The sequence below is a fragment of the Falco peregrinus genome, unplaced genomic scaffold (assembly GCF_023634155.1).
Source record: "Falco peregrinus isolate bFalPer1 unplaced genomic scaffold, bFalPer1.pri scaffold_35, whole genome shotgun sequence".
In the NCBI taxonomy this organism is placed as follows: Eukaryota; Metazoa; Chordata; class Aves; order Falconiformes; family Falconidae; genus Falco; species Falco peregrinus.
In genome coordinates this window covers 1,439,617-1,462,695 of record NW_026599603.1, presented here as the reverse complement: position 1 = coordinate 1,462,695, position 23,079 = coordinate 1,439,617, and the positions used below count along the sequence as shown (strand labels likewise).

The 23,079-nt window shown below is 47.7% G+C and overlaps 2 protein-coding genes across 2 annotated transcripts in view; both read right to left on the bottom strand.

The window, feature by feature from the left end:
* LOC129783374 (heat shock factor protein 5-like) overlaps positions 1-6,566 on the bottom strand; it is a 19,510-nt gene extending 12,944 nt beyond the window's left edge. The window contains exons 1-3 of the mRNA XM_055793358.1: positions 6,399-6,566; positions 5,460-5,653; positions 2,243-2,617 (exon numbers count right to left, since the gene is read on the bottom strand). Of these exons, the coding sequence (XP_055649333.1) occupies positions 2,243-2,617; positions 5,460-5,580 (496 nt within the window). The 5' untranslated portion in view covers positions 5,581-5,653; positions 6,399-6,566. The remainder of the gene's footprint in view (positions 1-2,242; positions 2,618-5,459; positions 5,654-6,398) is intronic.
* A 7,442-nt stretch (positions 6,567-14,008) lies between these two features.
* Positions 14,009-19,154, bottom strand: LOC129783372 (epoxide hydrolase 1-like). Its single transcript, XM_055793356.1, has 6 exons — positions 19,033-19,154; positions 17,703-17,726; positions 16,590-16,803; positions 15,638-15,923; positions 14,626-14,856; positions 14,009-14,249 (listed from the first exon to the last, which is right to left on the bottom strand). Exons 1-6 carry the CDS (start codon positions 19,059-19,061, stop codon positions 14,116-14,118), a joined length of 918 nt encoding a protein of 305 aa, XP_055649331.1. The 5' UTR covers positions 19,062-19,154; the 3' UTR covers positions 14,009-14,115.
* Positions 19,155-23,079: the final 3,925 nt, after the last annotated feature.

Here is a 23,079-nt window from a genome sequence, read left to right as displayed (position 1 = left end):
TCTTGCTGCTGTGCTCTCATGATGAAGGAAACCAGACTTTTTCATGTGGACATATGAAGAAACACGCTTTCAGCATGCTGTACGTTATAATATACAGAAGAAAGGATAGCGGAGAGATTAAGAGATACACAGGCACAGAAGTAAAACCGCTGAGACAGTCCTAGAGCGACAGTGAAAATTAAAAGATTTATCATACTCCAGTGAAATGTCACTTACACTCTCAGAAACGCTAATTAATTCACTGGGGGTTTCAAACGCCTCAGATTCCCTAAGTTTCTGCATTTTAGTTTTGATTACACCTTGCAAAATTTGGTATGTTTTCACCGCATTCTCACACCCACCTCCCACCCCAGAAGATTCTACCTGAGCAACATAGCCAAGTTATCCTTTAAACTTAAAGCAACGAGCGTCACCCAGCGAGAGAGATCTCCATATTCATGTCTAAATCTACGCTGGTCTCCCTCAGCTCCCCTACAGGCAGTACTTCAAAACAGGCACTTCCAGGACACCAGTAATCTTACCCCAAGACAAACTCTAAACCGAGCAACGTGAATCGCACCCGAGACGCCCCTTTCCTTCCCCTGACTACGGAAGAGGGCTGGGGCCTTAGCTGAGACAGAGACAACTACAATTCGTCATGATGAGTTTCAGCCTATGCTCTGTAACCATAGAAACGCAAAGCGGGGACCACCTCCCACCTCCCACCCTAATGAAGCAAGTATTCTGGATGAGGCTTGGAGCAACCTGGACTAATAGAAGGTGTCCCTGCCCACGGCAGGGGGGTGGGAACTTGCTGATCTTTAAGGTCCCTTCCAACCCAAACCATTCTGTGATTCTCAGGACACCTGCTCCTGGGAGAAGACTTAATAGTTAGCAGCTGGTAAGGCAGGCTCCACACTTTGGCCACCACAGTAATCCCTGCATAAGGGGCACAAGGCAAGGAGCACGTGGCAGAAGTTGCCTGTCTCTTAAACATTTAAGTGTGTCTACAAGAAATGCCCAGCTCCTCAGAACCCTTCCTTGACAAAAATGACGTTATGGAAACTAGCGATTATTGCCTGAAATGTTCTCAGCAGAGGTCTCAGAAGAGATGCACAAAAGATGTAATGATTTCACTGTGTAGGATTTCTAAACAGGGACAGATAGCTGTCTTTGTGAAGGTGCGGCTGCCAAAGGAGGAGCAGGCAGAAGGAAAGAATAATAACTGAGCTTTAGTTTGTTCAAGGAAAGGGTCACTGTTCTGAATTTCAGAAGTTTTAGGGAAATTAAACAAACACACCACAAAACAACAACAAACAGACCACCACTCCCCAGAAAATAACCTATCATGTGATTTTTCCAATTCAAGGTAAGGGCAAGGAAAAGAACAGTAATTTGCTTCAACTCCTCTTCTGAAGAATAAAAACACTGAAGTGAGACTGATTTATTTTGTAATCAAGTGATTAAGTGAGACTGACAATTGTGGCAGAAATAATTTCGAAAAAAGAAAGGAGCCAAGACTTTTGTACTTTCTAGTCTTCAGTGCATAAAAAAATACAACATAAAGAAGCTAAGCAAGAAAAAAAAATTTAGATACAAAAACAGTACGAGCAGAATGAAATATTCTACACCAGGAGTCCTCAAACTACGACCCGTGGGCCAGATATGGCCCCCCAGGGTCCTCAGTCCGCCCCCCCGTATTTACAGAACCCCCACACCACCACCACCCTGCCGGGGGTTGGAGGGGGAAACCAAGCAGCCGCAGATGACTTCCGGCCACCTAATCCGCGCGCCGGCCCCCTGTTTAGAAAGTTTGAGGACCCCTGTTCTACACAATACGTTTGACTGATCTTTAAGGTTTAAAACCTTAACCTGGAAAAACATGAGACCAAGGCCTAGGATACTACTTCTTAACAAGGTCTCAGCGCTTTAATATCATTGTCCAAGTTTTGCTTAATTGAAAAAACAAAAATGAAAGTTAGCCTCACACCGACTAGTTTTGGACAAATGTCTTTCTCCTCGCCCTTTCACCTCAACAGAAAGGCTATCCAGAAAATCACCAGGGGACACGCAAAATCTGGAGGAAGGACACGAATAGCAAACAGAAACTCCTTTTGCTTTAAAGGTCCATCTTCCTTTTAGACTTGACACTTTCTAATTCTCACTTGAGATATACACATGGCAGAGTATTATAGAAAAATATTTGAAAGTCTCACTTTAAAATCTGTTTTTGAAAAGCAAACGCAGAAATTTTTTTCCATACCTGTTGGACAGCAGGTTTGTGAGTACGGCACTGAAGATGCAGAGCTGCTACAATTTGCAATGGATGCGGCAACGCTTTGAGTCCCTTGCTGAAGTGGCAGAAGAGAAGCCACAGGCTGGAGTGTGTACGTGGCTCCCGTTGGAAGCGTCTGGAGTACCGGAAAGGCAGCCCCTTTATCTGGAAAAGCTGGGGAAGCCCCTTGCCCTGGCAGCAACCCAAGTGGTCCCTGCTGGATCCAAGTGGAAGGGACTGGAGTCGGACCTAATCTTTGTGCCGGTGAAGTGCTGGGGGCTCGGCACGAGGTTGCCGTGTAGGAGTAAGGAGGGAAAACACCTTGACCGTAAAGTTGATGAAACTGTCCTACAGTCAGCAGTCCTGCAGTGGGTACAAAATAAAGCGAAACAAGTGTTAAGGAAAGGAGTTTTCACAGGCAAAGAAAGGCAATATGAGGAGCCAAGGCTCTACAACATGATTTGGGAAGACTGCCTTTGCTCCAGCGTACTTAACCCAGAAAGGAGACTGTACTCTTAGACCCGAGCATGCAGTAACTGCTGTGCGGCACACGAGTGAAGCGCCAACACAGGTGTCTGCGTAGCATTCAACCTCCTTCAACTGGCAGTAACGAGTTACCCATATTTAGAAATGTGCCATACATCGGAAAGTGTAGTAACTTACTAAACCAAACAAAAGCAATTTTGAAAGTACTGTGTGTTAAATCAGACAATACATTTTAAAAAAGGGACATCATAAAGCAAGATTTGACCAAACTCCACTACTGACAGCTCACAAACAGCTAAGGGAAGGGCAATGTCAAAATCCTCCAAAGGACTTTGCAAGTACTTTATGACAAGTCATTTATTTGGTCAAGAAAAAAAATTCGAAGCCAGTTTTTCCTCAGTCAGCTCAACTAGTTCAGTGCAGACTAAAATATGCCAGACTTTGCCATTTTGTTATTTCCTAGATAGTCCTTTTATTCTTCTCTATTATTTTACAGTTTCCTCTCTCAGACAGTTACTGTTTCATGAAATGGTATTTGCTTTTATACCATGACAGCCCAATTTCTGTTTCGGTGGCTTTCTTGAAACACTGACAGTAACACCCCGAACGCCTGTGCTCATTGATTTCTCTAAGAACTACTGCATTTGTGACTCCCCTGCAGGATTGCATTTAGCCATGAGAATTACAAGTTTCAGGATGGTTCACATCAATAGGGTTGATCTAGAAGCCAGGCTTTCTCAGACCTGTAGTTTCCAATTCTCACTCAAAAGGATTTTTTTTTAAAAATAGCCTCACATTTACCTCTGGCACTCCTCTGACGGACGCTAATTCAAGAAATCAGTAACATACAGTCATTATTCTGCAAGTTCACATTTAACCATTAAGAATCACTAAATAAATACCAGCTGACCCTGAAGATTTGCTAAGACTTAACGTATAGGACCGTTTATTTCCTGTTCAGTACTTTCACCATTTATAAACAGAGAAGGAACAGGGGTATGAAAATCCTTTTGTTTATATTTTACCTTTGGATAGGGACATGAAGATTATCTAGTTCTAACACATACACAAGACACCACAGGATGCCAAGTTACCCACCTCCCGTTGCTGTCCAGGAATTGTTCCTGAATGTTTAACACAGCGTTACATGCTGCAAGACATTGGGAACAGACTGACGCTTTGCAAACACAAGTATCTCTTATCTATCAAATTACCTCACATTTACAGCAAAGTCATGCCGCTGAATAGTCAGTACAGAGCGCAACAGTGCATTGTCAGCCTGTCAGAACTTGACTGCATAGAAACCCCAGTGTTTTCCTTGTTCAGTCTTTCTAGAAAATGAGACTCCTAGAGCAAAAACTCTGAAACTGCAGCCATCAAAACAGAGGACAAAAAATGAACAGGTCATCTCTTTCTAATAATTTCCTTTACCAGTGGTCTGCATTACATCAGACAAACCACATGTCATTGAAGTCTGCAATGACTCATCTTAGCGTTAACAACGTTCACATCAAGTCATTACTTTAAATGCTTCCTAGCCTCCCTACCGAAATAAGTTCCATCCCTTCTCCGATGCTTCATCTTGTTTTCTTGGTATTGCACGTGCAGTTCCACACACATCACGGAAAACACCACTTGAATTAGATGACAGTTCCTACCCTGACACAGTAACCACGAGCATGGTGATACCCTACTCTGCTCTAAATGCCAGCCGGTGCTGCAGAGAGCAGTACCGTCAACTGCTTCTCCCCTTCCCCTGGTCGCACAGTCCTGCCGCTCCTCCTACACCGCGCCTTACAGCTCTGCACCCACGGGGTGCATCACCCGGGTCCAGGAGCCAGCCACAAAAAGGCTGTTGAAGTCTTCTCCGATCGTTGCGCTGAACCAACATGTTGCTGTATCAGCTGCAAGGAAGATGACAGTTAACACGCCACCAAAGGAATGGGAAGCAGGAGTGCTCTTCTGGCAGCAGCCCACAGTTAGAGCAGCCCAAGAGCACTGCAAAGCAAGATATTCACATCTGCCTTACACAGCGCCAGCTACAAAGCTTTCGGGCCGATACAAAACGTGTGGAATAATCCTGAGGGCTCAGACTTGTCTTGGGAAAACTCAGATCCTCTCAAAGAGCGTTAGACAGAAAGAAAACACGTTCTAGGGCTTTTCAGCAGTATTATTTTCTAATTAGCTCTCACCTACTCATGCAATCCATTTTAAAAACTGCATAGCTTGTGAATTCTTTTTCAGGAGACAACCGACAAAAATCTTACTACCGGGTCTTGCCTCCTTTGCACAAAACTAACACGATGCTCTAATTATCACTTCACAAGACTCACTGTTTCGCACACAATTAATGACAGCTTATTAAGCACCCCTACTGATGGGCATCCTTACCGACGGGCAAGAAGCGGTAACGTTCATCTGGTAGAGCTGTGCCAGCTCCACAGAGATCGGGCAAGGGTGTTCTTAGTGTAGCACGCAATGGAGACTGTACTATAGTCTACAGGCAGCCTGAAATACATGTGAACCATGCTACTCATGCTTACTGGCAGCAGATCTACCTGCATAAACAACGACAGCTTCCCTACACCAGGTGAACTGAGATGCCACCGGCAAGGACAGGTAACCCTTCTCCCTCAGGGGAGTGCTGATTTCCAAATCCCATGCCACCCAGCGCTTCTCAAAAACCCACCAAGGCCCCACACGGCCCCCTCCGACTCACCAGGCCTGTTGGCATTGCTGAGCGTCGAGGGCGGAGGCAGCGGCTGCCCGTTCAGTGGCGTGCCAAGCAAGCGCTGGAAGCGGTTGGGTGGGCGGCTGGTCACATCCAGGCCCGCTGCCATCTTCGCCTTGTTGCCCTTCGTCAGGCGCTTCAGGTGGACGAGGAGGTCGTGGCGGTCGCGGCAAAAGTGGGGGCTGCGGAAGCGATGCAGGGGCCCGGTGCCGTTGCCACCGTTGCCTTGTCCACCCTCTGGGCCCGGCCCCAGCACACTGCTCCCCGGCAACACCCCCACCTTGCGGAAGCCATAGAGACCGAGCTGTCGCATGAAGCTGCTGAAGTTCGTGGTCTTGAAGAAACCGGCGGCTGCCGCTGCCCCACGGCCACCCGGCTGCGCGGCGACGGCCGGCCCGGCGCCCAGCAGCTCGCACTCACAGCGCGGCTGGTTGATGACCAGCCCCCGGCCGGAGGCGCCCCAGCGAACGGAGCGGCAGCGCGGGCTGTTGACCAGCCGCCGCAGCCTGGCGGGGAAGGTGTCGGCACTGACGGGGCCGGGCTGCTGCGACGCGTCCGTGCCGGTAGGTGGCACCAACGCCGCGCTCAACCGCCGCCCCGCTCCTCCGCTTCCCCCGCCACGCGCCGAACGGCACGTGCCCCGCCTGCGAGGCGCCGCCCGCCGCGCGCGGCCCCCGGCCCTCAGCCCCGCCGCGGCGCTGGTCCGCGCAGCGCCCCGGTCCCTCGGCACGGCACGGCCGCAGCCCGGCCCCCCCTCAGCTCGCCGGTGCCCTCAGCCCCGCCGCCCCCCTCAGCCCCGCCATCCCCCTCAGCTCCCGCCGTCCATTCAGCTCCCCAAGTCCCCTCAGCCGGGCCATGTCCCTCAGCCATCCCCCTCCGCCCCGCCGGTCCCCTCGGCCACCCCCTCCGCCCCGCCGGTCCCCTCACCCCGCCGGCCCCTCAGCTCCGCTGCCACCAGCATCTCCCCTAGCTTCCGTGAGCGACCGGGCGGCTGAGGCCCGGGGCCGAAAGTTGCCGCTCGGGGCGGCCCCGCCGCCAGCCCGGAGCCGTCCCGGCGGCAGCCTGGAGGTCCTCGAACCACGGCGCGGGCGGGCGCCGGGCCGTGGAAAGCGGCTGCAGGCGGGGCAGAGCGGGGAACACGCGCTCCGCAGCCCCGCGCCCCGCCATGGCTGCCCGCCGCACCGGGACCGCGCGCGGGGAAGGGGGCGGGGCCGCAGGGCCACGTGACACCTCGCATCCCAGGGAGGGGCGGGGCGGGGGCGGGTTCTGCTGAGCAGCCGGGCCTGCCCGGGCCGCTGCGCTGTCGCGGGGTGCGGGCGGCGGGGACGGAGGGGACGGACGGGGGCGCGGGCGGCGGGGACGGAGGGGACGGGGGGGACAGAGGGGGACGCGGGCAGCGGGGGGCTGGGGAGCTGCTCCATGTGCCGGGGGTGCACCGGGCTGGTGCTTACCCCGCCGGGAGGAATGCTGCCGGCAGAGCAGGTGTTGCAAAGTGGCGGCTTAAAAACCACTGGCAGTTCACAAAAGGAAAAGCAAATTTATGAGGAGCGCAGAGGAACGCGGAACAAATCGGGAATTGTGTCACGTTTGCCCTAAACCCCCCCAGACCTGTGCAGCTCTGATCCCCACGCCAGAACAGATCAGGTGGGGTTAAAATGGGGCAGAGAAAATCAGCAGCGAGGGTAAGAGCTAGCTTCAGCGGAAGGAAATACTGAAGAAGGAATCTTCAGAGGGGCGGTTATTGTATAAAAACATAGGTAGTAAAGTTGTAGTTAGTGTAAAGGAGGCAAGCACGACTGCTGGAGGTTTTCAAATAGGAGAAATCAAATCAGGTACTTAATCACAGGGAAACCGGGGAACTAATTGCCACAGGATGTTTTGGGTACCACGATGTTACTTGGCTAAGGGAGGGTGTGGGGGTGTGCGTGTGTGTGAAGAAAAGAGAGAGGAAAAAAGAAAAAGAACAAGATTAGCTATATTCACAAAGGCCAGAACTCTTAAGCGGCACCTTTGTCACTGCGAGTGCTTGCACTGTGCGCTGGCACAGCTCTGAGGCGGTGCCTGAGCTGCACTGGTGCAGATCTGCCCTCTCCTCAGCCTTGTGCTGCCAGCTGTGACTGCAGGCAGACTGCAGGAACCAGCAGAACCATCCTTACCGCTGCAGAACAGGAATCTGCTACGAACCAACAGGCAAAGAAGAGCAGGGAGCCGGGGAAGGAAGAGTGCGGTGATCTCTCTCTCTGCTTGCATCTTGCCCACAGGTCACCAGCAGTGGCGGAAGAAAATGACATTCCTCTCTCTTGGCTGCCCTCAAAGCAAGACAGTAGCGAGAAGACTGAGCACCTGTGTGTTTCGTGACCTCAAATACATTATCTTGGAGTTGTCGTAAAATTTCTTAGCAAGAAGGTACAAACCCAAACCTCTTCTTTACCTAAAGTCGTCCTTATTGCTTTGGTTTACAGCACAGCCCCTAACCACCAAGGCAAGTAAAAGCGCAGTAAGTTCCAGAAAGGGGGCAAAACTGAATAAACTGATGGGAAACCGTTCCTATTTTTAAACTGAAAGTAATATCCCTCTGCTCTTCCGCATAGCTGAAGTGAGGAAAATGGTGTTTGGGCGGGGTGGCTAACAGAGTTTCACACTTCAAATTAAACCAGAAGCAGAAATTTTGTCAATGTTGTCATCAAAGCTAAATCCAGCACCACAGAAGGATGTTGCTTTACCCAAGGAATTAACGGCCTGCGATTCTAGTAACCTCATGCTGTCGTCTTCCCAAGAGGCTTTGCATTTTTTTTCCCCTCGGTAATAATTTATTAAGAATTACGTTGCTCAGTGTAAACAGCTAAAACTTAAGTAAAGCATACTGAATGCAAATCTGAAAAATCCAGAAAAATGTCCACTTCACAAAAAATTCTTCTCGGCATTCCTGAGGTTGTCTTTTGCATTTCTTCAGTGAAATGAATCTGGGTTTCTCTCCCCCTGTGCAGCGAGAGTGCCAGAAGACCATGACTACCTGATGGTGGGACAGGTGAGGTTTTTAGTGTATCATCCGTAACTCAGGGCAGAGCCAGCAATACGTAGTCCATAACTGAAATGCAGAGCATGATTCCCTAGAACTAACACAGAGAAACAGCGGTCCCTTTGGTACCACTGGCCATTCTTGACTTCAGCCACAAGAGCGGATTCATTTGCCACTTCATGGTCAGTGGGTTAAATTTGGTCCTGAGGACTTGAATCGTTACTTTGCTGTCAAAGATTGTTATTAGCCAAAGGTGATGGGAGCTGCAAGAAGAAATAGCTTATTACTAATTTGTGTTATGGACTCAGTGCTTTCCTTCTTTTTCACCCATGAAATTGCTGTTAGCCCACACGCCCCTGCGGCGAATGAAGAGACGGGACACAGCTTGATGCAAGCAAATGTCAATTTATTGTACAGAAGCACGCGTTTTTATACACTTTCAGAAGCTGCGCGTTTTAAACAGATTGGTTCTTGAAGCTAAGCCTTGCATACTAGGCAATCCCCGATTGGTGGTTAACTGCCGTCAATTAACAACAAGGTGTTACCTTTCCTTGGTGCCATCCTTGGCGCCATCTGTCCCCCACTCCCCTGTGCTCTGTAAACATGCCTCATCATTGTCTAGACAAGCTCGAGCACATTCCCCTCAGCTAACGGATTGCCACGCATGGTCCTAGTTTCCAGCCCGCTCCGCTCCTGCATCTCCCCCTTCCTGTTGCACAAAAAGAACCTTTGAAACCGAACGAGTAAAAACAAGGTATAAGTAATAGAACAAATAAAAAAGCAACTAAGACACATTATCAATGGCAAAATAACCCACTGTCTCTGTTCCGTACAATTTTACAATTTCCGCTTTTTGTTTTTGAACAGCTAGTACCAGGTTTGCCATGTTCTGCAGGGCCCTTGCAAACATGACAGCAACCAAGGTAATAGCAAACAAACAATACTGCCAATTGAGTGAATGGATGCCAAAAAGGCTGACATTTTCTCAGATTTTGATAAGATGTTGCTGCAATGGGGTGCCTAAAATCCACGCAGCGCATACCATCAAAATCCTCACAGCCATGTCCTTGAACCAACAACAAAAAGCAGCGGCAATTTTGACTCACATGCTTAACCGCCTACCAAACAAGGTGATTTAACTCTTTAATGCTTTCCCTGCTGTTACTCCGGATAAGAGAAGAACCGCTGCAATACGTTCCCAATCATAGCCTCCTACTACATTAGCATCAACAGAAAGACAATGATCGACATTCAAAGTGTAAACAATATCATCTTCTTTTGGATTAACATTATACATAGGTGGAAGGGCACACCAAACAAGAACTGGTTCAGTCAAAAAGTTCGAAACATAGCATGCCTTCTCTGAACATACCTCTGGGGTCACTCCCTTCATTCCCTCTTTTTTTATGCAAAGAGAAACACTTTCACCAAAACAGAGAAGCCCCTATTTACATCTCTGAGCCAGGACACAAACCACAGCTGTATGCGCCACCAGGCTCAGGGCAGGAATCATTCATGCAGTTACATAGCTATATATCTCTACAAGCGTGCAGACACCTATTAAACACTAGATAACCATGTTTATCTTTCCTGTTCTCCTTCACAATACCTAGTTGTTTCTCTCATTAGTTTCCAGCCCGCTCCTGCATAGGACTCCTGTCCCAATATGCTAGCTTGTTCTCACTTAAGACAACAACAATAAAAGTTAGTTTCTTGCTTGCTTTTACTTCTAAGTCTTAGACTCTTAAATGTTTATGAAATGTGAAGAGGCGGTGAGGCGAGTGTGATCAAGTTCAGCGCTATCTTTACTTGTCAAATTCCTGTTCAAAGTCAGAACGTATTACTTGGGAGCAGAACTCGAGCCCTTTCTTCTGGCCTGGTGTCTAGTGCAGAATGGGAGAAGGAGGGAGGGTGAGAAACACTTGAGAGCTTTGCACAGTGTGTCAAAGCTAGGTGTCTGCTGGACTTAACCTTCAGTCAGCTACTTAGACGTGTCTGTAATGTAGTGAGCTTAACAGCTCCAAACAGCTCTATCCCGTTTGAAGAGAAACTCGAGCCTACTGGTAGCAAGGTTGCTTGCAGCTTCTTGCTAGCAAAAATTGCACGATGGTGTGATAAGAATCATTTGAAATGAGGGTAAAGGTTGAAGTAACCTGCTACGCTTGGTGCATATTTTAACTTTACCATTTGGAATGGAATGATAAAGAACTAAGAGAAAATTAAGTTGGTATTTTTGAGCTTGGAGCACACTAGGAATGCTGTCTCTGCCTTATTATCCATTAAACTTCTGTTTACATAGTGTAGCAGCTGCTAAAGCTACCCATAGGGGGAAAAACTGTTAGAATGAAGAAAGCTGCCTTGTGTGCAGCTGCCCACTTGAATATGTAATTCCTGGTCTCTTGAATGAAATATAACTTGAACGTAGGAGTGTTTGTGCTCAGGAGAGCAAAACCCTTTACACTTCCACCAAAGCTGCTTGTAATGCATATTTCAGACGCTAGCACTCAAGTGTTTAAAGAAGCTTTTAAACAGAAGCCTTAGTTCTAAAGGATCAAGGGGCCGGTTTCTTTCTACTCTCTTCCCCAGATGAGTGCAGTGTTACTGCAGTAAACTGTTTATGTATTCTGTGACACTTGAACTATGAGTGCAGCAATGATATGGTGCCGGGAGTGAAAGAAGGCAAGCTGCTTAATTTGGGGTTTTTTCTTTTATTCTTTAGAAAAGCTTTAGAGCGTCATTAACTATTTTAGTACTGTAATGATTATCAAAATGAAATGTTGTTTTCTCTATGTGATTACATTGGATTTATTTGATCCCTCAAAGTAAAGGTTCTGCTGGTGGCAGAACAACTTGCTTCTGTTCTATACATGTATCTAAAGTGCATGTTCACAGCTGTTCCACCTTTCTGACAAAGTGCATGATGTCTTGTGCCAGAAGCTTTGGTTCCTCAAAGGCAGCAAAATGCCCTCCACGTGGCATGTAAGAGTAAGTGATGTTGCTCTTGAAGACCTCCTTTGCCCAGACCCGTGGTGTATGTACTAGCTCCTGAGGAAAAAGCTGCAGTCCCTATGGGAACATACACTGCAAACCTAGAGGACATTAATTAAGTGCCTTTTTGAAAAAAGTCCTGGGGAAATTCTATAAAAACCTCCTGACTCTAGTAATTGCCACAGTCAGCTGGCAGAGCTTCACCGCAGCGACACATTTTGTGGTTTGTACTCTGCTGAAAAGCTTTGCTTGTATTTGAATCTCCTTGAGTATGAGAATGTTATACCCAAAAACCTCAACAAAACTTTTTTTGGAAATTAAATATGTTCCATTACTAGATCCACAGCTTCTTGATCCTGCCAGAGCTCTGATATTTGAAGCATGATTTCCCTGTGATATTATCACCTGTAAATCAATTCTCCTTTTAAAAACATTTCTGCTAGTTTTCTGGTCAGACACTAGACATACTGGTCTTTGTTTTTCTGGGGGCTGTCTTCATTGTTTGGCTTTTGAAAAGAAAACCCAAAAAACCCCAACCTGGTATCTGGTTTGTCTCCTTTTATTTCTCTGATACTGCAATCAGTTCAAGCAACAGACTAGGCATTAGCTGACGTTTCACTTTGAGTTTCCTCTTTTCCAGTTAAATGCCAGGATGGGGTGCTATTCCTTCTATGGTCTCCATACCTGATGCCAGTCTGAGAGAGCTCTGCTGTCTTTCCTGATGAGGGTTTATTTCAATAAAGGAATACCCCATCATCTTTGATAATATTATACAAATAAATCATTTAACTTTTCTGAGATGGCCATACCTTTCTTCAGACTCCTTATCTACTGGTCCCACTACATCCTGCTTCTGGCTTCAGGTATTATGGCTGTGTCTACCTTTCTGCAAGTTTCACATTGCACTTGCTTATCGTATTTTTCTTGTTTTCACCCACATTTATTTCTAGAAGCTTCAATTTCAGGGTCCTGTGCTTTACTTTAAGAGGCTTTTTGCAAAGGGGTTCTTTGCCATAGAGAAGTGGTATGCCATTTAAAAGACCTTGAAAAGTGATATTTGTAGTCTCCATCTTTTTTTAAGTGGTTCCTTTTCACTTCCTTTTACACAGCTCTTGTCCCCATGTCTTGCATTCAGTCACCAGAATTCATTGCTTCTCAAACATGGTTGGCTTTTGTTCAACTATGTTTTTATATGCCTTAAGCAGTCAGTATACAAAGTTCATAGTGATATAGAGAAGGTTCATTACCTGCAGTGTCTGGTTTGGTGGCTTGGATGTGTAAGTATCCAGACTCTCGCAATAGTTCATGTATATTCTTCTGGATGAAAGGATACATACGTCGAACATCTTCCCTAGTAAAGCCTATGAGCCATGGTATATAAGCCCCAAGCATCACGGTTATCATCCTTCTCAAACCTTCTCTGCCAGCGAAGATAAGATTCACAGATCTGAAATCAAGTTAATGAATAGAAGGTTAAATCAAGCAGTTTTCTGTTTCCAAATTTTCTAGAAAATAAGTCTGACGGGAGCTGTAATAGAAGCATTTCACTAAGCCAAATACATAAGCCCTTCACATTTATCGTGATTTCAAAAAAAATTTGGGAGAGTTAAAAATGGTACAGCTGGTGCCATCTCCATCCAGGAAAGTCCTATACTTCATGGTACTGATCAGCTGCTGAAAGGCTGAGCTCCTTCCTTTTCTCCCTGCCAATTTTAAATTTATCTCCTTCCTGATTTAGAATGATGATCCTTGAGGTCTCAAATCAAAATGCAGCAGAGCTTACTTCCATGCCTAGTGAAAGAGAAGCCAAACAGCACTCCATTTTTCTCTGTACAACTCTTCCCTAGATAAGGGAGGCCAACAGCATCCTGGCTTGTGTCAGAAATTGCGTGGCCAGCAGGACAAGGGCAGTGATGCTGTACCCAGCACTGGTGTGGCTGCACCTCGAATACTGTGTTCGGTTTTGGGCCTCTCACTACAAGAAAGATGTGTCCAAAGAAGAGCAACGGAGCTGGTGAAGGGTCTAGAGAACAAGTCCTATGAGAAACAGCTGAGGCAACTGGGCTTGTTTAGTCTGGAGGAAAGGGGGCTTGGGGGAGACCTTCTTGCTCTCTAAAACTACAGGAAAGGAGGTTGTAACAAGGTGGGTGTTGGTCGCTTTTTCCCAGGTAACAAGTGATAGGATGAGAGGAAACGGCCTCAAGTTGTGCCAGGGGAGGTTCAGATGGGATATTAGGAAAAATTTCTTCACTAAAAGGGTTGTCAAGCATTGGAACAGGCTGCCCAGGGAAGTGGTTGAGGTATTTAAAAGGTGTGTAGATGTGGCACTTAGGGACCTGGTTTAGCAGTGGACTTGGCAGTGTTAGGTTTATGGTTGGACTCAATGATCTTAAAGGTCTTTTCCAACCTAAATGCTTCTATGATTCTATGAAATTTAGAAAGCGTGAGAGTGCAAATACCACTATCAATGCAAAGCGCATGAATATGACTGAATGCACAGGGGTGGGGATACCCCTGGAGAAAACAAAGCAGAAGGCGATGAGAGGCAGGGCAAACAGAAGGCAGGACCCGGACCGTGGAGCCAGAAGGTAGGGTAAGAACTGGAGAAACCTTCTCTGCACTGATTCCCTTTGCTACTCACTGTGGCAGCATCTGGGCCATGTTTGTGGTAATAAGAGATCCCCAGTCTTCTCCCTGTAGGTAGTATTCTTTGGAGCCCAATCTATTCATCAGCTTATGAAATTTCCGAGCAGTTGCTTTGCTGTCAAAGCCTGTAGGTAAAGAGAAAGAGAGGAAACCTGTTTGTCTTGGTGTATCATCCCCTGGCCAAAGATCATGGTCTGACAGAGGCACATGAGTATGCTGCTGTGTAAAGGCACAGTGTGCTATGCTGCTCTGCCTTGCTCCTTGGCAATACAGTGAACACAAGATGGAAATTCAGTGGAAAGTGGATAGAGTGGAAAGCAGACCTGTTTTCCAGCTACCATTACCTTCCAGATCTCCACAGGCAGCCCCAGAGCCTCAGCCACATGGGTGTTAGTGCAGAGCCAAGCATCTGCATTCACAAACTGCATTCCCTGGTGAGGGCCAGGGATGACTGAGGCTCCAAGAACCTGGCAATTCCAACAGCGCCTTTTCATCGCTCACCTTTCTGGTGTGGTGCCTCAGAGAAGCCATATCCTGGGATGGATGGGCAGATGACCTCAAACACCATGTCACCCTCGTTCAGGCCATGCTCAGCTGGCTCTGTGAGTAGAGCGATAGTCTTGTAGAACTCGTAGAAGGAGCCAGGCCAGCCGTGGACCATCAGCAGAGGTTGAACAGCTCGACCGTGAGGGACATAGGAGGGCTTCACGTGGATAAAATGGATATCAATCCCTGCCACACATCCAGACAGATAAATTAAAGCCTTAGTTCCATCACAGTTTCTGTTCCGAACTCTGAAGAAGGAGGGTGGCAAAACTGTGATTAGCATTCACAGCAGAAGGTACACAATCCACCCATGGCAAGAAGATGCCTAGCTGAAAGGACATGCCTGGTATTTTACCTGTGTCTCATCTTTTACTTACAGACAGAGGTATTGATCCCAGTCCCAGTTACTGGGGTCACAGGAGACTGAGCATCCACCTCCTGAGAAATTGGTCTTACAGTATATAAGTACAGCTGCACTTCAATGAATAGCATAATGCAGCTAAGACACGTGCAAAAACATGACTAAATTACAAAATGTGTGGGTGATAAAAAGAGAAACATGGAAAAAGTAAGCGCAGGATATAAGTTTAACCTGCAGATCACTTATCTAAAGTCTGGCTAACCTCACCTGGCTAAACTGGGTGGTGGTGGTGGATATTCCAACCTCAGGGCCTGGGTAAATTTTACATTTTCAAAGGTGGCTTCAAGGCAATAGCAGAAGAAAACCTCATTGTTATTTCGTGCAGGTTCAGAGCCAGATGAAGCCCATCTTCAAGCAGATCTAATCTTATCACCACTGTGCAATGATCTTAATCTATAGAGGGTTATTAATAACATAGCCTCCACTACTGATCCTTCATTAAGCTGTTATGCGTACTGTTGTCTTAATATAGTAACCTCTTAAAGCCCCCCATTCTCTCTGTGCATTTCAGAGTGAGACCTGCTCAAGCCACAGAGACTCCCTCACCTTCAGTGGTGGTTCGGAAATGGGGATATTTGTTCAGGATTTCCACTTGCTTGCGCCAGTCAAACTGGTTCCTCCAGAAGGCCACCACCTTCTGCAGGTAGATGGAGTTGAAGCCGTAGCGGAAGGCAGCCCCTTCCAGCTGCGGTGTGTAGCGGGCCTGCTCCAGGCGGCGATGCAGGTCCTGCGGACAGGAGCTCTTGCAAGGCTGGCCAGATGCCTGCATGTGCCCTATGCTAAGGCAGGCATGAACAGGCTCTTCTGGCTCCACCGGCTTCTGTGTCTCTCTCTGGGACACCACAAGCCCTCCTGAAGCACTGCCATACTCTGTATAACTTCCTGAATCATTTATATGGAGAATATATTTTTCTACAGGTTAGCAGTTCCCCTAGGGCACCCAGGAGTAGTGGGTTCTACGCTTGCCTTACTGCTAACTCGCTTTAGGGTTTTTGGCACTAGGAACTTGCCAGCACTGCCAGCTGAGAGAAAAATAAGCAGCTCAGCCTGTGCTACCGACTGCTAGTTGGCCAGATAATTAGTGACAGGCTTGTAGGGACAGAAGGAAGAAGGACCCCATCCTTCTTCACCCTTCCAACCCTGTCCTCTGCGGAAGCCCCTCAGTCCTGCCCTACTGGTGCCTTTGCTATCCCGGTGCCCTCCCACCCCATTCCACCACTGCAGACCTGCTGTCAAATTCTGCTGCTCAAAGCATGGCCTTTCTGCAGGAGCAGCCCCAGGTTGCATTGAGAGTCTGTGGTCTCAGAAAGCATAAAGACATTGCAGTGAATCTGAGCTCAAATCCCATTCATAAAGGGCAGTGAGCCAGAGCATCATCTAACAGACCTGCGCTGGCTATTGCCCCCAAGACATCACTCACCTCAAAGCAGTAAGGTGGGTGATGAACTGGCTCCACCTTGCAACTTTCTGCCCCTCCTTACCTCCCAGCCACGGGTACCTCAAGTTCTTTGTCAGATGTTTCAATCTTGAAGGGACAGATACTTTCATCTTCTTTCCCTTTTAGAGGTCTTTCATCTGAGCCCCACCATCCATTGCCCATTTCAATAGTCTTGATCTTGTGTCTAGACCTCAGCCAGTAAACCAGCATCCCTCCAACGCTCAGAGCGGCCACAGGGACCAGGACTGCATTCCTCTGAGAACATTCAAATGACCTGGGGAGGCATAAAATTGTTTGCGCCCAACAGAAGTGTCAAGGGTAAAGGGACTATGCTGAGGCTTGTAGTCACATTGGTTGGATGTGAGTAACAAACCCCATGCAGTCAGCAGGGGCTGGCTGTTTCTGTTATTTTTGAAGATCGCAGGCAGGATTTGTGGCAGGGTTACATCTACCAGTGTTTCTTAGGGACCTTAAGCCTTTGCCGATCAGGACTTGTTAATCACAAGGCTTCTCTGTCCCACTCCTTACGAACCAGGTGTGCCCTGGGAGACAAGGATCAGTAGGATATGGATCTATCTGTTTTAAGGCAGGTACTGAAGTGAATGGGATAGTAGCACCTGGACAGCTTCAGGAATAAAAACTGCACAGAGTGGGCTGAGGAGCAGAGACAAGAGTTTTCAGCTGCTGGAGACAGCTGGATGTGCTAGACATGCCCCTTGACTGTGCTATATACATAGCTCCCCTACAGATTCAGTCATCTTTTAGGGCAACGCTAGCCCTCCACCATAGCTGTCCATAGGTAAAGGTCTCAACTTGTCTGTCTGGTGCCTCTTTTTCTTACCTAGACAGCAAAGTTTCAGACTTTCTTGAGGTGTGGGAGCTAAGGCACCAGAGCTGGATTTAACAGGCAGACAGCAATGTTTTAAAACCGTTCAAACCCTTCAGCAATCAGTCCTAAATGTAGTGTCCCTTCCCATCCCTCTGACCTGTGCCTCAAGCTCTCCGGCTTCCCTTGGGGATTAGCAGAGCTGTCTGGGGCTATTGCAGGGGGCTCAAAGAAGACTGTGAATGAAGATTTTTTGTCATACAGGGTATGGAAGGGACTATGCTGTGCCCCAACCCAGGTGCTAATAAAAAGTGAACTCCTCAGCACAGAGCAGCTATTTCACTTACCTGATCCGGGACAAGATGCCATCCCTAGAAAATGGGGGTGGGGGTGGGGTGGGAAAGATTCTTAGTCTGATAGTGTTGTCTGAATGGTACCATCCCTTGGGGATGGTGCAAGGAACATCCCCTGCCAGCACCATTTACTGCGCAGCCATGGGATCACAAGCTGTTCAGCTGGCTGGCAACAGAGACAGTGTTTCTGGGCTGTGTTTTAGCTAGATAGTTTGTCACCATAATATTCCCTTCTTCAGCACAATTTAGATAAAAGGCACTGAACAACTGGGTAGGTGTCCTTGCGGTGTTTCATCCTACAGAGGGCTGTGTTACTTCAGCCAAGTAAATAGTTTATTTTGGCAGCTGTGTAGCGATAGGGGCCCAGCCTTGGCAGGGGACTTCCAAGCTCAAGGGTTACTCTGCTGCCAGCCACGTGGTACTCGTCCTGCCCAGGGCTGGCATGAGGAGCAGCTTGTGGGACCCTTCCCTGTTCAGGTTCAGTGAGCTGCTGTACCTTTGCTACTTCCAACTACTCCTGACTGGATACCAAGCTTTTAGGTCTCATCTGCCCGCAAGAAAAAGAAAACATCCTCTTTGGTTCTCTTTTAGCCTGGTAGATTCTCTTGCAAGAAAAGCAGAATCTAAAATCTACCAAAAACTTAGAAGCAACAGAGAAAGTCTTGTTACTCTGCCTTGTGGAAGGCAGCTAGATGAGGGAGCTGTTTGGTGTCATAATTATGATGCCTTGAGACAAAAAAAAATTAAAAAGGACAGGAAACTCCATGAAAAACCAAGTTCACTGGGTGTTTCTTTTTGCCTAGTACCCTTTCCCACTGCTACCTGTGATGCAGAACACAGTGCCTGTACTGGACACCCCAGCAGTAGTGAAGGCAATTGGGTAATTGATCTCTGAGACAGTCTATGTGATTTTTAAGGAAGTATCTCCTGAAACCACTCCCAGACAAAGAAGACCAAGAGCTCCTAAGAGTAAACAGTGTCAGCCTCCACCTCCCTGGAGGCTGAGTAGCTTATGCAACAAGTAATAACAATCCCCTGCACTTACATCCTGGATTTTAGTGAGTCAGAGGCATGAAACCAGTTATCACGGCAACAGCACAAACTCGGCACTGCTAACAAAGCAAGCATGTCCCAGAAACAGCTCTCTGAGTGGCACAGAACAAGGCTCAGTCTTATAAAGCCTCCTCCCTACCCATGCTCAGGGAAGCTCAGCTGCATGCTCCCACCCACCGATGGCCTGGTGGACCCCACAGGGCCTTTCTCCTGCCCCAACCCTGGGGACCCCTGTTTAGAGTCCCTCCTCCCTGTGCCAAAGAGATCTCACCAGGCGTTTGGAAGCATCTCCTGCCACATGTCCGCTCCTCCTCGCCTAGCCACAGCTCCCAGCGAAACAACCCAGGTGTCTCCTCTGCTGGCTTTCTCTTCCGCAGCGACACTCTCTTGGTGACAATGCAAGCTACACCAACCATCAGTGCCACCTATTGCCTAAGCGTGCACTTGCAGATTAAGTTCAGCAAGAGACAAATGCCAAGTCCTGCACGCGGAGGGAATAGCTCCGTGCATCAGCACAGGCTGGACGCCAGATGCACAGAAAGCAGCTCTGCAGAGCCTGGCCTGAGGTCCTCAGCTGAGCCTGAGTCAACAAGGTGCAGCAAAGGCCAGTGCGTACAGGGCTAGACAGCAAGCGTGTTAGCCAGCAGGCTGAGCGAGGTGATCCTTCGCTCTCTTCAGCACTTGTGGGACCACATCTGGAGTGCCATGTCCAGTTCTGGCCTTGCTGGCAGAGGAAAGGCTGGAGTGAGGCTGCCCACCCTTGGTGGTCAGGGCCACCAGGCTGCTGGGGGGCTGGAGCCATGTGGTGTACAAGGAGAGACAGAGAGACCTGGGCTTGTTCAGCCTGGAGGAGAGAAGGCAAAAGGTGGGGTCTTACTGCTGTCTACATCTACCTAGTGGAGAGTGTAGGAAAAATGGACCAAGAACAAAAGGCAATGGACGCAAATTGCAAGGAGGGAAATTCTGGTTAGATGTGAGGAAAAATTAGTTCACCATGGAGGTATTCAGACACTGGGACAGGGGCCCAGAGAGGATGTGGGATCTCCATCCTTAAAGGCAATCAAAATTTGACAGGAACAAGGCACTGAGCAACCTGATCTACCTGAACCTGCTCTGAGCAGAAGCTGCGATGAGCTGACCTCCATGTGCCCCTTCTGACCTGTGCATCGTGTGGCTCTATTCCATGTGCACCTGTGATCTGCAGCAGCCCAAACAAAAAAGGAAAAGTTGCTTTTCATTTTCCACAGAAATCAATGCTTTGTTTTAGCTCATTTTTAGACTTCATTTCCTTCATGATTAGTAAAATCTTACTAGGTAAAGGCTTCTCTTTCCTAAATTGTGTCCTTGCTGTGCTTCAGTCCAGGAATAACTACATCTTACTGTGAGAGAAAATGATTCCTATCTCCATGCAACGCTCTAAGCGAAGTACCACCACCAGTGAGCTCTGTGATGGTTAGGTCTCATACCGTGACTTCATATGCAGCCACTGTGCCATCAAAAAAGAGTCATCAGGAAGAAAAGCTTGTAAATCCTTCATTTGGTCAAAGTTCAGTTTATTGCTACACCACAGCTATTTCTGGTTACATCCATCTGGGATTACTTAGCTTTAAGGTTCTATTTCCCAAACAAAACCAGCTCTTTTGAGGCCTCTTGGAAGATGATATCGCTGATTGCAGAGGGACTATAGTCAGAAGACAAGAGAATTATTAGCAACAAGGGGAAAGAACTACAACCCATGTGGAAGGTAGCTGAGGACCCTGTAAAGAGCCAGGTTGAGGTACTGCAGGCTGTGATGTCTTCAGTAGACAAAAGAGACCTCGAGGAAATTCTGTTTCTTACTTAGCACTGGGAAAAAGCATAAAGGCTGGTGGAGGAAGGACTGGCTTAAACAGCTGTGAGTGAATTTATCTATACCAGGAATGTGGGAGAAGAGCCAGCAGAGCTAGTTACAGCTACAAAGAAAAGACAGAAGTTGCTGCTTTCTGTATAAAAAGCTTGGGAAAGTCAGAATGGCTTTTACTTAAGATACAAGGTGACACACCAAGGCCACTAATACCCTGGGGCTAAAAGGCAACACTTCACCACCACCTTCACCCCCGATAAATCTGAAACAGCTGGGATGCCAGGATCCCATCTACTGAAATGCAGGGTATGTGCAGGAGTTTTGTGTGAGTGCTGGTGAGCAGAGATCAAAGGGTTCCCGGAGGAAATTCCATCCTGGGATGCAGCAGCAGTGGAAAGCAAGGGGTTTTTCCCCTCCTCTCTTACAACCTCTCGAGGCCAAAATGCACAAATTCAGGCAGAAACTGCTTGCTGGAGACAGCAAGGCTGCCTCCCACGAGATTTTGATGCATGTCTCATAAATGGAAAGGGGAATCCCACAGGAAAGGACCTGCAAAAATGTCTCAGAGCATCTCCCTGCATTGGGGCAGGATCCCTTATTCTTAATGGCAGACGTCTTAGCAAACCCATTTTTAAAAAGCCCCTTCGGAGCACTATTAGAAAAAATTCTACCTCTGTCCCAGTGCTGTGCTTTTGCTGGTTCAGCTGCTACTCTGGCATGGGAAAAAAACCAAAACAAAACCAAAAGGAGAGAGAATAAAATTTGATACACTGAATCTCACTATTGCACCTCTGTCTAAACTTCCAAATGCTGCCATCCCACAGTCCCTGTGTGACAGGCATCATTTTATAAAGGGCTTTCATATGTTCCCATTGCACAAATCACATAGTAACAGAAAGCTTGTTTCCTATGCTTTTCTCTTGCTCTTGTCACTGATCTGCAGGATCACCCCTGCAGCAATGATAGAAAATACAGACATGGAAATGTTACCGTAATGTATTTTTTCAGCTGGTTTAACAGCTGGATACAAGCAGGAGGAGCCAAACACAACACAACCTGCCAGCTCTCCCGGACCGTTCGCTACTGCTGGTACGGTGTGACCTGCTGCTGGAGAAAGCACCCAAAGGCCAAGCAGTAGTTCTGCAAATACTGGGTGCCCTCTTGTGGGAAAGAGGAGCTCGCAGCACCAGTAATACAACTTTTTTTTCTATTTGGGCTTTTTTCTATTTTGGACTTTATGTGTTTCTCGTTGCCAGTTTCACGTAATCATAATCCAAGCCTCATCAATGCCATTAATACTGAAACCTGAAACACGGGGAGGAAAGCTGGTGACTTCTCATTATGAAATGGGCTATTGAACAGGGGTAAGAATGGAGCACAAAACCTTTGAACGTAGCTCTTTTATAGCTTGAGATGCTGTGGCAACTTGGAAATGATTATTCTGACCTTTAGAGCCGTTGCAAGGCCCTTGCTGGGATATATGGCCCCAACTGTAATGCACTGCCCTTCACAGAATCATAAGATTCATAGAATTGTTGAGGTTGGAAAAGACCTTTTAAGATCATCAAGTCATCATCTTACAGCATGAAGGCATTGCTGCGTAATTTTCCTTTTGCATGCACAAAATCAGGTTCACTGTCTTAAGCATTACTAGAAAGCAAATGGTGCTCATTAACAGGGGATCTTTGTGAATATGGTCTCCTGACTTATACCAGGGACCAGCTCTCTTCTTTTTTTCTGGTCGGTGGCCACTACCAGTGAGCTGCTGGCCAGTGATGTTGCAGGGCAGGACAACTGGAAGCTTCAGATCTCTCCTGTGCTCTTCCAGGTTCCCGAAACCCTGCTTGCCCCATGGCATCACTCTGTCTTTGAACGTTATGTTCTTCCTTTGCTTTTAAGGAAGGTCCTAAGGCTAACAAGGATTTCATGTGTTATGCTGTATCTTTGCTCCTACAGGCCAAAGACACTGAATGCTGTATTTCCCTGCATGACTTCTGAAGGAAAATGGTCCCCATGGTCCAACAGGTCCAAGCTGGGACTGTCCATGCACATGCAACTCTTTCCAACTGGTATTGCATGAAAAAAGCCATGCCCAGAGATGGGATTAGATGGGAAAAATTGGAGATCTTACCACGTGTGGCTGTGTCCTTGGGGTTAAGGAAAAGCCCCCAGCACATCGCCCTACTTGCAATGGACAAGCAAAGTTTTCACCTTTCCAGTGAGGTCTCAGGACATTCAGCTGGTTGGTGGGAGATTTGTTTGGTACCAAAGTCTACTCTGGCACTGAATGGCAGGCTCTGTGCTCAGCCTCAGTGATCACATCCCTGGAGGAAACACTGAGCTCCTAAGCACCTCCAAGCTGTTAATTCCTGAATCTTACTAACAAGAGCCAGCTCAAACATCTGAGAGCAGACGGCAGCAACACCTTGCTCCTGCCCTCACCGGTAGCCAGTCCATGAGGCCTCTGTGCTGCTC

Coding starts and splice junctions, on each gene's coding strand:
- LOC129783372 (XM_055793356.1), bottom strand. CDS start 19,061: ATGTGGCAGGAGATGCTTCCAAACGCCTG. Junction 17,727..19,032: donor GAGATGCTTCCAAACGCCTG/GTGAGATCTCTT, acceptor CCCATTTTCTAG/GGATGGCATCTTGTCCCGGA. Junction 14,857..15,637: donor TTTCCGAACCACCACTGAAG/GTGAGGGAGTCT, acceptor GATGTGTGGCAG/GGATTGATATCCATTTTATC.